Source organism: Gadus macrocephalus, chromosome 13, assembly GCF_031168955.1.
Source record: "Gadus macrocephalus chromosome 13, ASM3116895v1".
NCBI classification, from domain to species: domain Eukaryota; kingdom Metazoa; phylum Chordata; class Actinopteri; order Gadiformes; family Gadidae; genus Gadus; species Gadus macrocephalus.
The window spans coordinates 19,716,995-19,733,012 of NC_082394.1; the positions used below are offsets into that span (position 1 = coordinate 19,716,995).

General features: G+C 43.2%; 1 protein-coding gene and 1 long non-coding RNA gene across 2 annotated transcripts; both read right to left on the bottom strand.

Annotated features, from left to right (window-relative positions):
• Positions 1-2,924: 2,924 nt before the first annotated feature.
• LOC132470385 (inter-alpha-trypsin inhibitor heavy chain H3-like) lies at positions 2,925-16,018 on the bottom strand. The gene is made up of 15 exons (XM_060068965.1): positions 15,859-16,018; positions 12,074-12,234; positions 11,882-11,986; positions 10,506-10,668; positions 10,268-10,375; positions 10,014-10,142; positions 9,785-9,901; positions 9,242-9,410; positions 7,109-7,219; positions 6,133-6,314; positions 5,442-5,621; positions 5,213-5,334; positions 4,874-5,088; positions 3,204-3,233; positions 2,925-3,101 (listed from the first exon to the last, which is right to left on the bottom strand). Exons 1-15 carry the CDS (start codon positions 16,006-16,008, stop codon positions 3,040-3,042), a joined length of 2,004 nt encoding a protein of 667 aa, XP_059924948.1. The 5' UTR covers positions 16,009-16,018; the 3' UTR covers positions 2,925-3,039.
• Positions 12,904-15,852, bottom strand: LOC132470393 (uncharacterized). Its single transcript, XR_009528632.1, has 3 exons — positions 13,579-15,852; positions 13,422-13,498; positions 12,904-13,309 (listed from the first exon to the last, which is right to left on the bottom strand). It is a non-coding gene; the product is annotated as an uncharacterized LOC132470393 (long non-coding RNA).

A 16,018-nucleotide genomic window follows, 5' to 3' on the forward strand; every position in this document is an offset into this window, starting at 1 on the left:
TGAGAAGGAGCTGTGCAGCCAGGAGGAGGGATGTTCTGCGGTGGAGGTGGCGTCCCCAGTCTGCTGTGAGCTCCGGGAGGTCGACACCGCAGGATGGAGACGGCAGCAGGAGGAGGACGCAGACCTTCGACCAGTGCTCCAGTGGTTGGACCAACAGCGGCGGCCCCCATGGGAAGAAGTGTCCGTTCTCTCCCTGGTCACCAAGGGACTGTGGGCTAAGTTCGAGGCCCTGCGACTGTGGGATGGCGTGCTTCAGCGGGCCTGGAAGGAACCCGCCACCGGAGAGGTGAGGTGGCAGGTGGTGGTGCCTCACTCTCTGCGTGGGGAAGTGCTTCAAGCGGTCCATGGTGCCGTGGGCTCAGGTCACTTTGGGGTGACAAAGACCCTGCGTCGCCTCCGCCTTGGCTTCTACTGGGGGCAGCACAAGAGGGACGTCGACTGCTTCTGTCGCCGCTGTGATGGCTGCACAGCCCGCAAAGGCCCCACGGAAAGGTCCCATGCCCAGCTACAGCAGTTCCCTGTGGGGTTCCCTATGGAGAGGGTTGGGGTGGATGTGGTGGGCCCGCTACCCTGCACAGAGAGGGGGAACAAGTATGTCCTCACGGCCATGGACTATTTTACCAAGTGGCCGGAGGCGTACGCTCTGCCTGACCAGGGGGCGGAGACCATAGCGGACGCTTTGGTCGGGGGGATGATTAGCCGTTTTGGGGCAGCGGAGTCCATCCACAGTGACCAGGGGAGAAATTTTGAATCCCGTGTCTTTGCGGCTTTATGTAGCAGGCTGGACATGCAGAAGACCCGTACTACCCCCCTGCACCCACAGAGTGACGGCTTGGTGGAGCGATTTCATCGCTGTATGGAGCAGCAGCTGGCCATTGTCTCGGCTGAGCATCAGCGGGATTGGGACAATCATCTGCCTCTGGTGCTCATGGCATACAGGTCAGCTGTCCAGGAGTCGACGTCCTGCACACCTGCTCTGCTGATGTTGGGCAGGGAGCTTCGCACCCCAGCTGACCTGGCGTTTGGCCGGCCGCCCGATTCTCCCCCTGTTCCTCCCGGCCCAGAGTATGCCAGGAGACTCCAGGACCACCTTGAGACGGCTCACTCCTTCGCCAGGGGACAGCTGCTGAGCGCAGGGGTGAGGCAGAAAAGGAACTATGATGTGCGTTCTCGTGGCAGGCACTTTGAGGCTGGGGAGCTGGTCTGGACCTACAGCCCGCAAAGAAAGAAGGGAAGATGCCCAAAGCTCGATAGCGAGTGGATCGGGCCATGCAGGGTCCTTGAGAGGATGGGGGAGGTGGTGTACAGGGTCCAGCTACCACCTCGGGGAAGGAGGGTGGCTCTCCACAGAGACCGGTTGGCCCCTTATCGAGGCACCGCCACCCCTCAACCTGCTCCAGCGAGCCCTGCAGCTCCCCGCACCGGTGCGAATGGGCCCCGGACACGCACACCTCAGTGTTCTGGCCCTGGGTCCTCACCTAACCCTATCCTTGTCTCCCCTCCCTGTCGATCACCACAGTCAGCAACTTGGCCCCCAGCCCCGCCCCTCCCTTTCCCCCTGCCCGCCCCCGGGCCTGACACTCGTGGGCCCCTCTTGCCCCCAGGCGCTTCTCCCCAGCCCCCCGTGGCCCCAACGCGGCCTCGTAGGGAGAGGAGAGCGCCGGGTCGCTTCCGGGACTTTGTTTATTCCCTCGCGGACGAGGAACTTTGAAGGGGGGAGGCAATGTAGCGACCCTGGGACAATTAAATAGTTTGTGTGTTATGTGTTGCATTGTATTTCATTGTCCGTTATGCCAGTTGTTCTATGTGCATGTATTGTAATGTTCTTATTGTCAATCAGGGTGGGGGCCTGCACGCGAGTGAGACCGTGTTGCCGGGGTAACCGGGGGTTTGTTTGTGTGTCGGTTTTCTGCGGTTGTTTACATTGTTACGGGTTTTTCAGTGACCTGGTTTTGGTTGATTAAAAACTACGATCAATTACTAATGACTCGACATGATTATGTCACCGGCGAGGTCGTTACAGTATGCATTCCACCAAAATTCCCTCATGTTTTATTTATTACTTTTATTTCGTGATCTTCTCTGTAAATAGATCGTTTGGGAGCTTTTGTTATTTTATTTTGAAGTTTCGATCGTGACGTCATTTTCCTGTGTTGCGCTCGCTATTCCTCACTTGTTGTTTTAATGCTGTGAGGAGGTGAGTGTTTTTCCTCTGCTCTGTGCAGCTTTCAGTTCTAAAATTCTTAATGAGAAAATAACCAGTGTAAACGGTGAGATTGAGTTATGGTGTGATTCTGTGCTTGTTGGTGTTGTTCATGTGTTCATGTGTATTTGTTTTGCAAGAGTTTTGAGTGTTTTAGCGAACTATTTAGCTAGCGCACTGTTTAGCAGCACTTGAGGATACACACACCATTTCAGACTGACGTGCTGCAGTGTCCTGTGTGTTAATGCTGCTGCATTATTTATGCATTTATTTCATGCAGGTATGTTGATGTTACTCTCATGTTGTACTTTATTTTAATATAAAATATGAATTAGCCGGTGGTGTGTCGTTTTCAGGTGGATTTGAATTTGTGTGTCTGTATTGTGAATTTTTGTGACTTCATATATTTGAATATATGTATTGTAAAGCACTTCTGGCCAGGCTGACTTGTTGTTTTAATGCTGTGAGGAGACTGACGTGCTGCAGTGTCCTGTGTGTTAATGCTGCTGCATTATTTATGCATTTATTTCATGCAGAAATAAATACGCCACTGTCGCTACAGTTCAGCTAAAGTGACACACCAAGTCCCTGTGTCCTACTCCATTTCACAACACACAACGCAGAGCCAGACCGGCTACACATGCACATCATGTGTTGCGTGTTGGAACTCTTGGCCCTAAACACATTGTCACTGTGTTCACATTCTTGCAGAAACAATTGGTCACAATACAGTAACAATTTAATTCTTCAAAATGGCAGCATATTGAATCACAGCAACTTTGAAGCATTAATAAAGTTAAGTTATAAAAAAGCAGATTCAGAAAATATCAGGCATGTTATACATGATAAACAGACTTACGCCCTGACTTAGTGCCCTGACGACGACGATTTGCCATTCCTGGAACGGAATTATAATACAATGACATGGATGACATAATGCTCCGGAAGTTCAGATAAATATATTGCTGGCCTGCCAATATTCAGAAGCAAGGTATCATACCATGTAATCTTGGCGCTGTGAAAGAGGGATCTGGGAGAGAAGAGATTTGGATGAACAAGAGATACAGACACAGTGCAAAATCTTAAAGGAGAATTTCACCAGTGGAGACATGAATCTGTATTGAAAGTGGATCATACATTTAGTTGAATAGTAACATCAATTTCACATTTTGTGCCTTCTTGACCGAGAAAAGGCACAGTGTATTTTTGGCGCATGCGGATTGAAGGCTACAACTCCCACAATGCCAATCAGCGTTCACTCCCTGAGGGACGTAGCATGACAGCCAATCAGCAGTCACTCCCTGAGGGGCGTAGCATAACAGCCAATCAGCATTCACTCCCTGAGGGACGTAGCATAACAGCCAATCAGCATTCACTCCCTGAGGGACGTAGCATAACAGCCAATAAGCATTCACTCCCTGAGGGACGTAGCATAACAGCCAATCAGCGTTCACTCCCTGAGGGACGTAGCATAACAGCCAATCAGCATTCACTCCCTGAGGGACGTAGCATAACAGCCAATCAGCGTTCACTCCCTGCAGTACAGCGTGAACAGCAGCATGCAGGAGAAGTGATTGTTGCCGTTTGCGAACTCCCTGGACTCTATGTAAATAATCTAACATAATATAATATCTATAGCTATATAATATAAAATAAGCATATTTTCGATATGACCGGTGACTTTCTATACATTATCCCGCTTATTACTTGAATAAACGATAAAATTACTTCATGGTGTGTATTTTTACAATTTATTTGTAACCAGCATTCGTTTCGTCCGTCAGTGGGTCCGTCGCCTCTGAGCTTACGAATCCGGAGTGCTTCGGGAGACGGAGCAATACAAACGGAAATCGAGGCAGAAATATAGAGTCAGAAGTCCAACCATTCGCGAAAATAGAGAGAGTAGTACAATATCTGATATGTATATATATATATTGTATTTAACGTTTTATACTTAGATTATACTATATACCTGACCTTTTTATTTTGTTGTTCGCCTGCTTTGGCAATGAGTTGCAACTGGTCATTTAAAAATGGCGCAACATTTTGAGGAGAGAATCTGCGGGTTGGTCAGGGTTGTCACATGCCACCGCCGCCTAGGCCTACACTTTTTGCCCTTTTTTTGCCGATTTCGGATGACATAGAGAAAAATCATCTCCTCTACAGATGCCATGTTTGCGATTGTCAATGCTGGAATTTTAGGACACGAGAGTCACTGCCCTCTAGAGGATGTATTGCGTAACATCCATAACAGCGCTGAAACTGGACGGAGGTCTCGGAGACAAACTGGACGGAGGTATGAAGGGTAGTCTCGGAGACAAACTGGACGGAGGTATGAAGGGTAGTCTCGGAGAAAAACTGGACGGAGGTATGAAGGGTAGTCTCGACAACGTTTGGTACGGACGAACGAGTTTCGTCCGGATCCGGAAGTATGAATCTGCCTTTACACTACCTGCTTTAAATGACGAAAAAAATCGTAATTTTGCTTCATTTAAAGCAGAAATTGTTAGAGGTAGATACGGATTCATTCCGTTTAGGGGAAAATTATGGAAGGAGGCACGACCATTCAAAAATATGACTGGGTTTCTAACGATACAAAGCTTAATGCAAATTGGTTGAAGTTTCCCTTTAAAACAATAAACAATGCACATGTGTTAAAGTAAAGCTTACCATCGTAATGCGCTGAGGACTGAACAAATCCAAAAGATCCCCCTTGAGGCGATGGATGCTTTTCTCCTTCCTTGGGTTTATGGAGCACTTGTGCGTTCTCTCCGGGAGGTTTTGTCACCACCATGGAGGTGTGTGGAGTCACAAATCGGTACTTCAGAGACAGTTCAAGCACCTCCTGTTTGGCCCGTTCCTTTTCCTCACCATCTAGCTGTAACCTGGATTCATAATGTTAGACACAGCGTGAAATATCTCTTTATGCAAACATGTTCTTCTTAAAAGCTGTTTGAGATCACTCAATGTTTCAGTTTGAAAATGTATTCTATGAGACACTGGACATACTCTTTATCCAGCAGCTGCTTTACTGTCAGGTAGGCCCAAAGCCTTCTGGTGTTGCTCTCTGACATAGATGCTGTCATTACAGTACTGGAATTTGTTTCAGAAAATTCCACATGTTTGTTTCCCTGGGTGACAGACAGATCAGATTTTGATAAGTAAAATAAAAACATCTTCTTTATTTTATCTGTAAACCAAACTAGCAAAATATGACACACACTGTTGACACTCTTACCGAGATGGCTACAACCCGTGGAGAGAACGTCTCAATATTGTTGTCGGTGATCTGGCCAGCGACAACAATCTCAGAGCCGTTGTAATAGTGGCTGAAATTAGTCTGTGTGAGATTAGCCCCGCCTTCATAGATCAACATCACGTTGGTTAACAGAGGAGTAGCCACCTCTGCATAGAAACCCTGTGGAGGTAATAGAACTTTATAAGAGGTGTGGACACGCAAACAAGAGTTGAGGAAGACATTTGTGAAAAAAAAATTGTCCAACACTAATAATCTTCAATAATCTTCTTCATAATTATATTTAGATTGATGATAACTTCATAATTGTATTTAGATTGATGATAGTAATTGTATTCAGATGGATGATAACATCATTATTGTATTTAGAATTATGATATCTTCATAATTATATTTAGATTGATGATAACTTCATAATTGTATTTAGATTGATGATAGTAATTGTATTCAGATGGATGATAACATCATTATTGTATTTAGAATTATGATATCTTCATAATTGTATTCAGATGGATGATAACTTCATGATTGTATCTAGATTGATGATAATAATTGTATTCAGATGGATGATAATTCATAATTGTATTTGATTGATGATAACTTCATGATTACATGCAGATGGATTATAATAATTGCGTAGAGTGTACAATAACATGAGTTATTTCTGTTTCACCTTCAGCTGGAGATCGGCATCAGTGTCATCGTAGATGCGTCGTGCTACTCCGCTGTTTTCCAGGGACATTTTCTCCAGGAATTCAAAATTGACATCATGACCAAAACCAAGACAGTACAATGGAAACTTCTTATTGATGGCCCGCATCACATTCTTCTGTATTATTACAGGATTTCTTTCCCCTGCAATGAAAAAACAGTGGTTGGGACTTACTAGTGGTTGAGTCTTATACTAGTGATTAGTTCTTACTGGTGCTCAGTTCTTTCTAGCATTTGGGATTTATACCAGTGTTTAGCTCTTACTATTGGTTAAATCTTAGGGCTGGGTCTTACACTACTGATTAGTTCTTACTATTGGTTAAGTCTTACTAGGGGCTGGGTATTATACTAGTGATTAGTTCTTGCTAGTAGTCAAGTCTTACTAGGGGTTGGGTCTATACTACTGATTAGTTCTTACTAATGGTTAAGTCTTACTAGTGGTTGGGTCGTACCACGGGTTTGGTCTTACTCATAAGGTCCTGCTAGTTGTTGGTTCTTACTGTATATTACCAGTTGTTGGGTCGTACTAATGGTTTGGTCTTACTCGTAAGGTCTTACTAGTTGTTAGGTCTAACTGTGTCTCACCAGTGGTAAGGTATTACTAGTTGTTGTTAGGTCTACGTAACTGTGTCTCACCAGTGCGTGGTAAGGTCTTTCTAATGGTTTGGTCTTACTCGTAAGGTCTTACTAGTTGTTAGGTCTAACTGTGTCTCACCAGTGGTAAGGTCTTACTAGTTGTTAGGTCTACGTAACTGTGTCTCGCCAGTGGTAGGATCTTATAGTTGTTAGGTCTAACTGTGTCTCACCAGTGGTAGGATCTTACTAGTTGTTAGGTCTAACTGTGTCTCACCAGTGGTAGGATCTTACTAGTTGTTAGGTCTAACTGTGTCTCACCAGTGGTAGGATCTTACTAGTTGTTAGGTCTAACTGTGTCTCACCAGTGGTAGGGTCTCCATCGGTGAGCAGAATAAGAATAGATGCTGAACCATCTCGGGGGTTTTGATTTAGCATTTTTGCACCTTCCAACAAGGCAGAATTAATGTCCGTCGCTAAAATGACAAAAAGAGTAACCATTAACAGTAGAATAGTATGATATGTCATGTTCTATAGTCTTCATATACATATCGTGTTGGAGGTATTGCGCTACAAAGGGACAATCATATAACTAAGAAAGGAACGTATTAGTTTTGCAATTCAATTGCTATGGGACGCTGGTGGGCCTCCTTCTCCCGCACCTGGACGTAATTATCCATAATGATCGTCCCTACTTCAGCCGGGGATTTCCTATCAGCCGGCGCCAGTTCGTCGCTACGTCTTTATAGTTAGTATCGGTCCTACCTAGCCTGGCTCCGCCCGCCTAAGTACTTCCGCTCAATTTGAATTTCCCTTCAGTACTAGGTCTGGACCTGCTGTATGTAATTTGGTTTTCTGGTGCCGCCACAGCGGCCCCCAATCAGCGAACAGAGGGCGTGTCTGAGAACAATGACGATAAAGTCGTACGCCAGTTTGAGTTGTTGTTGTAGGTCGGTAGTTGATTTACAATGTGCAATTTTTCCCTGATAAATTAAATTCGACGAACAAAACCTGCAGCTGTCGTTGACGGACATTTTCGTGCAGACGCGCAAGGTGTTTGGTTTGTGTACAACCTGCGCGTGATTCCCGGCGCATGACATACGTCACAACCAAACGTTAGCGATTGGTTATGGCAGATCCAGAGTGGCACTGGGCAGATCCAATCATTTTAAACTTCAACAGACACCCGCCTTCAAGTGAGTTAACGTTTGTCAATTGATTAGGTCCAGACTCTCTGTACAAATTAAATTAAATGAAGTGAAGTACGAGAGTCTGGTAGAACCAGGCTAGGTCCTACCAGCATTCTCGAGCATTATAGCAGCCTGTCCCTGTAGTAACTCTCTCCTTCCCTTTCTAGTATTCTCCAGTCGCCGAAACCCTGCCTGCCTGACTACCCGCCTGCCGTCGCCCCCTTGCTTGCCTGTTATCGAACCCCTGCCTGTCTGACTCTCCTGCCGGCTCCTGATCCCTGCCTGTCTGACTCTCCTGCCGGTTCCTGATCCCTGCCTGTCTGACTCTCCTTCTGGTTCCTGATCCCCGCCTGTCTGACTCTCCTGCCGGTTCCTGATCCCCGCCTGTCTGATTACCCCGCTGGTTCCTGATCCCTGCTTGTCTGACTACCTGCTTGTTACCGGACCCCTGCCTGCCCAACTACTCGCCCGGAATAAAACCCCTTTCCTTTATTCCGTCTCCGTCTCCCTGTGTCCAGCATTTGGGTCCCCCGTCTGTTCCGTGACACTGTTTCTGTTTCTTTCCTACTGTTCGAGGGTACCTGTGAAATGTGCATGTGAAGCTCAGCTAGCACAATGCTATTTACGATACAGTAGTGTAGACACAAGGCGTACTGCCTGCTGCCTAATATTTCAATAAGATTACTGTTTTTTGCAGGAAGAGGAAGGTTGAAAGGAGCTTGTAAAAAAAACTGTAAATACTCTGCCGCATGCAAACATCCAGCAAAATGTGATTTGAAATATCCCTTTGCAGTAAGCTCAGTTTACCCTCCTCGACAATTTAGCTTATACTCTGCGACAAACGCAGTCAAATTGGTGAGTGGTGAAAGCTGTTTTAACCATTGGGAAATAAATCACAAAGGGGTTTTTTACTATTGGTAACAAAAAGTGAAGATTTTCTTTTTTCCAGTGGGTAACTCTTTCATGTTACTTCTAAGTCATTGATTCTCAAAGTGTGGCCCGCGGGCCAATGGTGGTCCGCAGAAACATTTGAGGTCAAGTGAGTGACCTCACTTGACCTCACTCCCAGAAGTCCACGGTGCAATGTTTTTTTTCACCACTGGGATGATGACGGCGTTTCCCGCCTAATTTTTCCTTTGCCGGCCCTCAGTGAAACCCCTGTTCTAAGTGTACCATTACCAAACACTGCATATGTATCCATAGATAGATATTTACTGTACTCAAATAATGTACATATAACCCTAACTCTATGTGTGTGTAGAGATATATATATATATATATATTTAGCTTTCATGTTAATACACTCACATCCGCGATCTTCGATTGTTCGTGCAAACTCTTTTGCAATACCAACATTGTGTTCGTTAGCCTGGACAAGTTCCCTCTTCCATGGATGGACGGCGTGGTTGAAAGTTATCAAACCAAAATAGTCATCCATCGCCAGGTCTGCAAGGATATGAACTAATGCAGCACGAGTCTGAGCAAAGGTTAAAGGAGGACAGTAAAGCAGTCATGTGAAAATCTGCAAGGTGCTTACGACACCATCAAAAACCTTCACTTTAAAGCTATTTCAAACTATTGAATTTAATCATACTCTCACACAGACACACAAGTAATAGTTTGAGATGTTTTAACCTTTTGCCAATGTGTGGCCTATGGATTGCCCATAATGTGGTCCTTAGAAACTTGATGACAGCCATCTGTGGTTTCCATAACTAACAGGTTCACACAACATTTAATCATTCTCAATATGTCATTATCGGAATAATAAACTGGATATTTACCATTTTTCTTTCGACAAATCCAAGGTTAGCATTGCTAAATAGCAGTACCTCATCACGGTAACCTTACCTGGCGCATCTTCCTGCCTTGCATTGAGCCACTTTGATCGATGACGAAGATGACGTTCTTTGAAATGCGGGCCAATCCGGTTGGAGCAAAGTGATGGACAAAAAACCCGTCCGATTCCTTGGAGGCGGAGGGAAGAAAGCGTGGTCATTAGAAGGTGGATGAAGGATTCTTAGATGGGATTTTCAGATACGATAGTTGGTGAATGTTGCTCTCTTCACTGGGACTGTACCTTGAGGTGTCCCAATGTGTCATCCCTGAAGACATCATATACAATCACCAAATCTCCGTTCAAACCGTCATCTCCACAGGCCCCGCAAAGAGTCTGCTGCTCCACTGTTGGGTGGAAATGGACATCCAACTGAAACAGAAAGGTCAGCAGAGATCTGATGAGGGGACTGAGATCGTCAAGAGTATTCTTCTGCAATGTTCATCTGAAATAAGGTATTCATTTTGTGTTTGTATTCGGTGCAGGTTATTTTGTACCTGATTTTGACTTTCTGCGGCACTGATGGTAGCAAGATTAGGGTTGTTTAATCCTCCTTTAACCTCTGAGAACACTATGTCTGGTTGTTCATAGATGCTAACATCAATCTTCCAGAGACAAAGAGATACAGACACTTGTCCATGTCAAGGCCACATAAAAGCAATTTGACAGTGCTGCATTTGTAATACGTATTACAAACTGTAATACTAATTTGTATAAAAAACCATGACAGCGTACCTTGAAATCATTGACCGGCTGCATGGGCCGAGCGTAGATCTGGAGCTCATACTGCCCGAGCCTCCTCTTCAGCAGCTCCTCATGGGTGAGCTCGAAGGTCACTTTTTGGTGAGCAGCCACAGTGACAGAGGTCGTAAACTCCTCGAGGGATCTCCCAACAGAACTGCAGGCAAGATTATTCATTATGGAAACATAGTAGAGAACACCTGATAATCATTGTTTTAAAGGGGGGTTCCCCTAAAGGTTTTCTGCAGAAAAATGTGGGAAAACAATGACAATATACATTTTGTGAAATATCGACAAGTCATATCACAAGACAACGTTTCTCCCAAAATTGTCCAATTGTGTTGTCCATGGTTAGATAATACATTTAACCATATTGGTAACTCTTCCCTTTTCAGTCCCTTCATTTCTAAGTACTTACCTGCTAAATATATGGCAAATTATATTATTTTATATGGCAATTACGACCAGTACATCAGAGGTAAATACAGAGAAACCACAACTGAAAGAAAAACGTCCACTATCATCCATCAACTCAACAATATACTATGTAATTGCAATTGTTTTAGGTTGGTAATAACTAAGATATAATTGCATACTTCCTAGGAAATCAGGCAAACAATTCTTAGAAGCACATCCTCTATTACACATCAATTCATGTTACAATATAGTTATCAAATTATAATGTTGGAAACAGCCCAAGTTTAATTATACAGAAATTAAGATTACGATTAATTATTTTTCTGAAATAGTCATTGTTCATTAGACGTTCCTTAGAAACAATTAAACTGTTTTTACTTAAGTAAGAAATTAGATCAATACTATCCTGGTAACAACCTCCACAGTACCATTCTGCTTCTAGTGTCATGGTAAACCTTCTTAAATACTGGGAACATTCTTGCAGATGTTTGTACAATTCACAATTTTAGTGAACGAAAGCTGAAACACTGCACTGTAAAGGGAAGCCTTGTTTGTTTCCATGGTATAACGAGGCTTACTATATACTATATACCTAGCAATTGGTTAATCCTTTTTCATGCAATAAAAAAAAACTTTTACCATGTATATTCTGCATTACTAACAATAGAGCTGATCTATGATGTGGGCCTACCTGATCTATCATGTAGACCTACTTGTTCTATAATGTACGTAGACATTGATATATAATGTACTGCAGGACTACCTGATCTATAATGTAGAACTACCAAATCTATTATGGTGATCTTCCTGATTTATAATGTTGGCATACCAGATCCCTAATGCCGACCTAATTTTGACAAACCTCAATTTGCACTAACCTGATGCTATATAATGTATGTAGACCTACCTGACCTATAATGTCTGTAGACACCTGATATACAATGTAGACCTACCTGACGAGCCCAGCGCTCTGACCACGGGACATGGCCTCGCTGTACTGCTGCTGAGCCTCTTCCTTGGCCTTTACCACTCCGTCGTACATCTGACCCTCGATCAACCTGGAGAACACCAACATTGTTTGAACTGCACAAAGTCTGAAGGAAATTTGAATTACACGATTCAAGGTGAATTTGATAGCCAGTCACATTTTGAATTGACTAATGAAGGCGTTCTTTGGAATCTTGACGTGGAATTCTATTTCCGTTGGCTGATCCCTGCGATTGACCACGCGGCTGGTGATGATAGTGATGGCATAGCCGTCGGTCACTGTGGAGTTGATATGGTATTTGTAGATGTCCCAGTCCTCCTGAACAGGTATGGAAAACACAAATCATTCAACAAAGCAATGTGCCAATATAAACTAACTCATTCAGTGCGTTTACATGACTCAAGAAAATCAAATTATTGGCTTAGTCCGACCATGATTGGATTATTAAGATGCATGTACACACCTTAGTCGGACTAAAGTCGACTCGAATCAGGTTACTCATAGTCGGATTAAGACAGCTAGATTATTCGATTGATAGTGGCATTAAGCGTGCATGTATAGTATACATTTAATTTGATTGGAATCTGATTTTGTGTTCTGCGCATGAACGAGATCTTTTCCCGGGGCCGTGAGCCGGAAGTATAAGGCGACGATACTCGCACTGTTGTCATAGAGGCCCAGGGCCTCTACGACAAGACGAATGTCTTATTATGCATGGGAATTTTGAGGAAAGGTGGTTTGAATTCTATAAATTCTTAGGAAAGGGACCTCGATGCATCCTTAACCCTCCTTTAGAATAGGTTACTCCTGAGCAACCTTTACGAAAGGAAAGGAGATAGTGGTATCCCATAATCCTTTATGGCGGCAATATTCATTGCTTGGAGCAATGAAACGGGATTCATAAAGTAACATGCCAAGCATGTTGCTATAACAAATAAGTTTACTTAACGCGAATACGCATGAGAGTTGCGGTAAAGAAGAAGAAGGAAATACAAATGATAATAATGGATACCAATTCCAGAAACATTATTTGAATCTAAATGAATTCATTTATTGCTGGTTATTAAGCACACAGTATTAACCGTAAGAAAATAAAAGGCCAACTTCACATTTAAGAAAGACTACTGGGGGCAGTTAGCCTGGCTAACGCCAGACCTCATCTCATCTACATTGAGATGAGGTCTGGGAACCACACATTCATTCTCTCGTATTTGAGGCGTGGTTTACGATTGCCCAGAGCCGTTTATTGGGCACTACTAAACCATTCTAACACACCGCCCCCGGTGAAAGTATCCAGATGGAATACATATCTGCGTGCTCCCCTTTAACCTAGCTGTCTAGAACCTTCAGAACCCGGACCGGATCCGTGTCCCGGCCCTTTCAGTTATTTTCTCTGGGTCGGAGAGAGAGAGAGTTGTGTAAATCATTTGTGGAGGAGCATATGAAGTCTTAAAATGGAATCCACAAGATATGTAGTTGTGTTTGTGTCCAGGTCCCCCGTCTACCTTGAATGAGGAGATGGAGGAGGGGGGGCCTACTTCTAAAAGCACCATGTCTATGGAACATGGCCCCCAGAGCGAAGCTGAAAGGCAAGAGGATCTCTCACTGTCTGGGTTTATGTCCATCTCAGAGGTCAACACTGATTTTCCATGAAACTATTACTTTCATGACTGAAACTGAGTCAAAGTTGCGTGTGTTTCGTACTGAAGCCCCGAGCAGCAGGACAGAGCAGACTCCCCTGAACCCAGCTGTGTCTCCATGAAGAGTGACTGGTCTATGGATCCACCTGTCACATCTAGTCTATTGAAAAAAGGTAAGTATTTGTCAGAGCATGTATCACATGCTTATTGTCTATGGATCCACCTGTCACGTTTAAAGATGGCCGCCCCTGTAGAAAGGAGAGGTAGGACTTTCAAATGTAAGACCGGGCGTAGGTAAGACCAGGCGTAAGTCCCGTTGGTGCAACCGGTGTTAGTTCCATTCTAACGCCAGGTCTTAACTAAGACGTCTTAGCAGTTACGTCCAGGCTTAGTTTACGATAGCTTCGGTGGGTTGCTGTAATCGTCTTGCCGTCCCTCCCCGTTCTGTGATTGGTTCCCTATCTCAGGCGAAAATCGAATCCATGGAATCCAGGCTGCCTGGCAGCGCCAAATGAAATCGTGAGCAAGGCAGCATGGGTATACCCAGGCTAGGGGGCAGTTAATTTCAACATCAACGTAAATTGAGCCTTTTTTTTCACATGTGAATTGGGATTCAAGTCGCCAAAAATATTCCTGAATACATTTTAAACAGTGCTGTCTTTTCCTATGTTTGAAAGGAAGCATATTTTCAATCCTCCTTGACCCGATGATGTTTTCCACAAAGGTAAAGGAAAAGAGGCATAAAGGTTAGGAAATTAGACTATTTGTAGAGGCCCCATCTTTCTTGAATGCCGCCGGTGGCTCTATTAGTTGAAATGGGCACAGTGCCACCTATCGTGACATGCTTCGGCTAATGAATTGATTTTCTCACCGCAATGAATACTCAGACAATTGCAGTTGTCCGATTGAGGAGCATAGTCGAACTATGGCTCTAATCTGATTAAGCTGTACATGTAAACGTACTGATTCAGTACGTTTATATGCTTAATCCGTTGATTCCTGGTTTCACTAGATTAGTTCTAACATTATTATTATTTTAACTGCCATCGTTGTGGTTAGTGGTAAACAGTTGCCTTGGGGGACCATTCTGATCTTGCAAGTTCACTTTCTATTTCCCAGTGTATATCAGTCTGGCTTCAAGCCCGATGAAAGCATCTCCCAAAAAAGGACTAGAGTGATAATACCAATCAGCCCTGTTGGGAGGGTTTTCCAGTTCATCAGTCAGTTCATCCATATGAGGATCTTAATTGCTGTCCAGCCAAAGCCAGACTGGGTTAGTGTTTAGACAGAACGGTGCTGTTCATTTGCCAAGAGGATTGAGTAATGCAAAGACTTAGGTATCAAATGGAACCAATATTCCATATAAATTAATTGTGTTTTTTAACCCTTACCTTTAAAGACCTGTGAATAGGTTTATTCCACCTCCATCCCTAATAGGGTCTCAGGAAACTATATGAGCTTCATAACCAATATAATAGCGCTTATCTAACTGATATTAGTTGAACTGATAGTATTGATTTTAAAGTTTGAAGTCCAGCAGCTACTCTGTAGTTGCTGATGTTTGTCAAAGAGCCATAGTTCATAATGTTGTAATTTGGTAGAATAATCAGAGTCAGAGATAGAGCCGAACTAGAGAAACACCGGATTATAACACTGGCTATTATTTCTATTTTCTGCTACCTTTTACTTCTGTACTACATCTCAGAGGCAAATATTATTATTTCTACCCCTCTACATTTACCTGACACCCTTGGTTACTTGCAGATTCATATTAGAAATAGAAAATATAATCATACTTCATTTATATAACTATTCGATTAAGCATTTTGCTATATATATAAATGAGGTCCAACCTTTCCAGATGCAACATTAAAGTGATTAACACATTAATGCATCAATAAATGGAATTATTATGAATAATAAATCCAATAAAACAATAAATGTTGGGTCATACTGCATAATGAGTACTTTTAATTTTGTTCCTTAAGTATATTTGGTGCTCATACTTTTGTTCATTCATGTACATTTCCTTTTACTAACAGAGTATTCCTACAGTGCGGTATTACTACTTTAACTGACTTAAAAAGCACGTAATGCAAGGTAAAGTACTCCTTTAACCGCTGGATATTATAATATATAATACCTTAGATAATATATAATACCGAATCATATAATAACCTCACATAATACAATTTAATGAGATACAATTGTAGATCATATTATGTATCATAATGTAATATAGTATGATATAATTTCAAATCAGATCATATTATATGATAGATAGGATAATATTAAATCCTACCTTGTTTGGTAGTGTGTAGACGACTGCCAGCATCAGCCCAAGTAGGGCGAGCTGTACCACTATCTTTCCCATTTTGTCGTAATACAGGTTTAACTGGGTTATGCACAGCACTTTTATTCTCAAAGTCATGATGCAATGGTTGTTTTTCATCGACAAGGCT

Excerpts from the sequence above, each read along its gene's own strand:
- LOC132470385 (XM_060068965.1), bottom strand. The coding sequence starts at position 16,008 with ATGAAAAACAACCATTGCATCATGACTTTGAGAATAAAAGTGCTGTGC. Across the intron at positions 6,315-7,108 it reads CGATGGAGACCCTACCACTG|GGGAAAGAAATCCTGTAATA; the intron begins GTGAGACACAGT and ends TTTTCATTGCAG. Across the intron at positions 5,622-6,132 it reads ATGCCGATCTCCAGCTGAAG|GGTTTCTATGCAGAGGTGGC; the intron begins GTGAAACAGAAA and ends TTACCTCCACAG.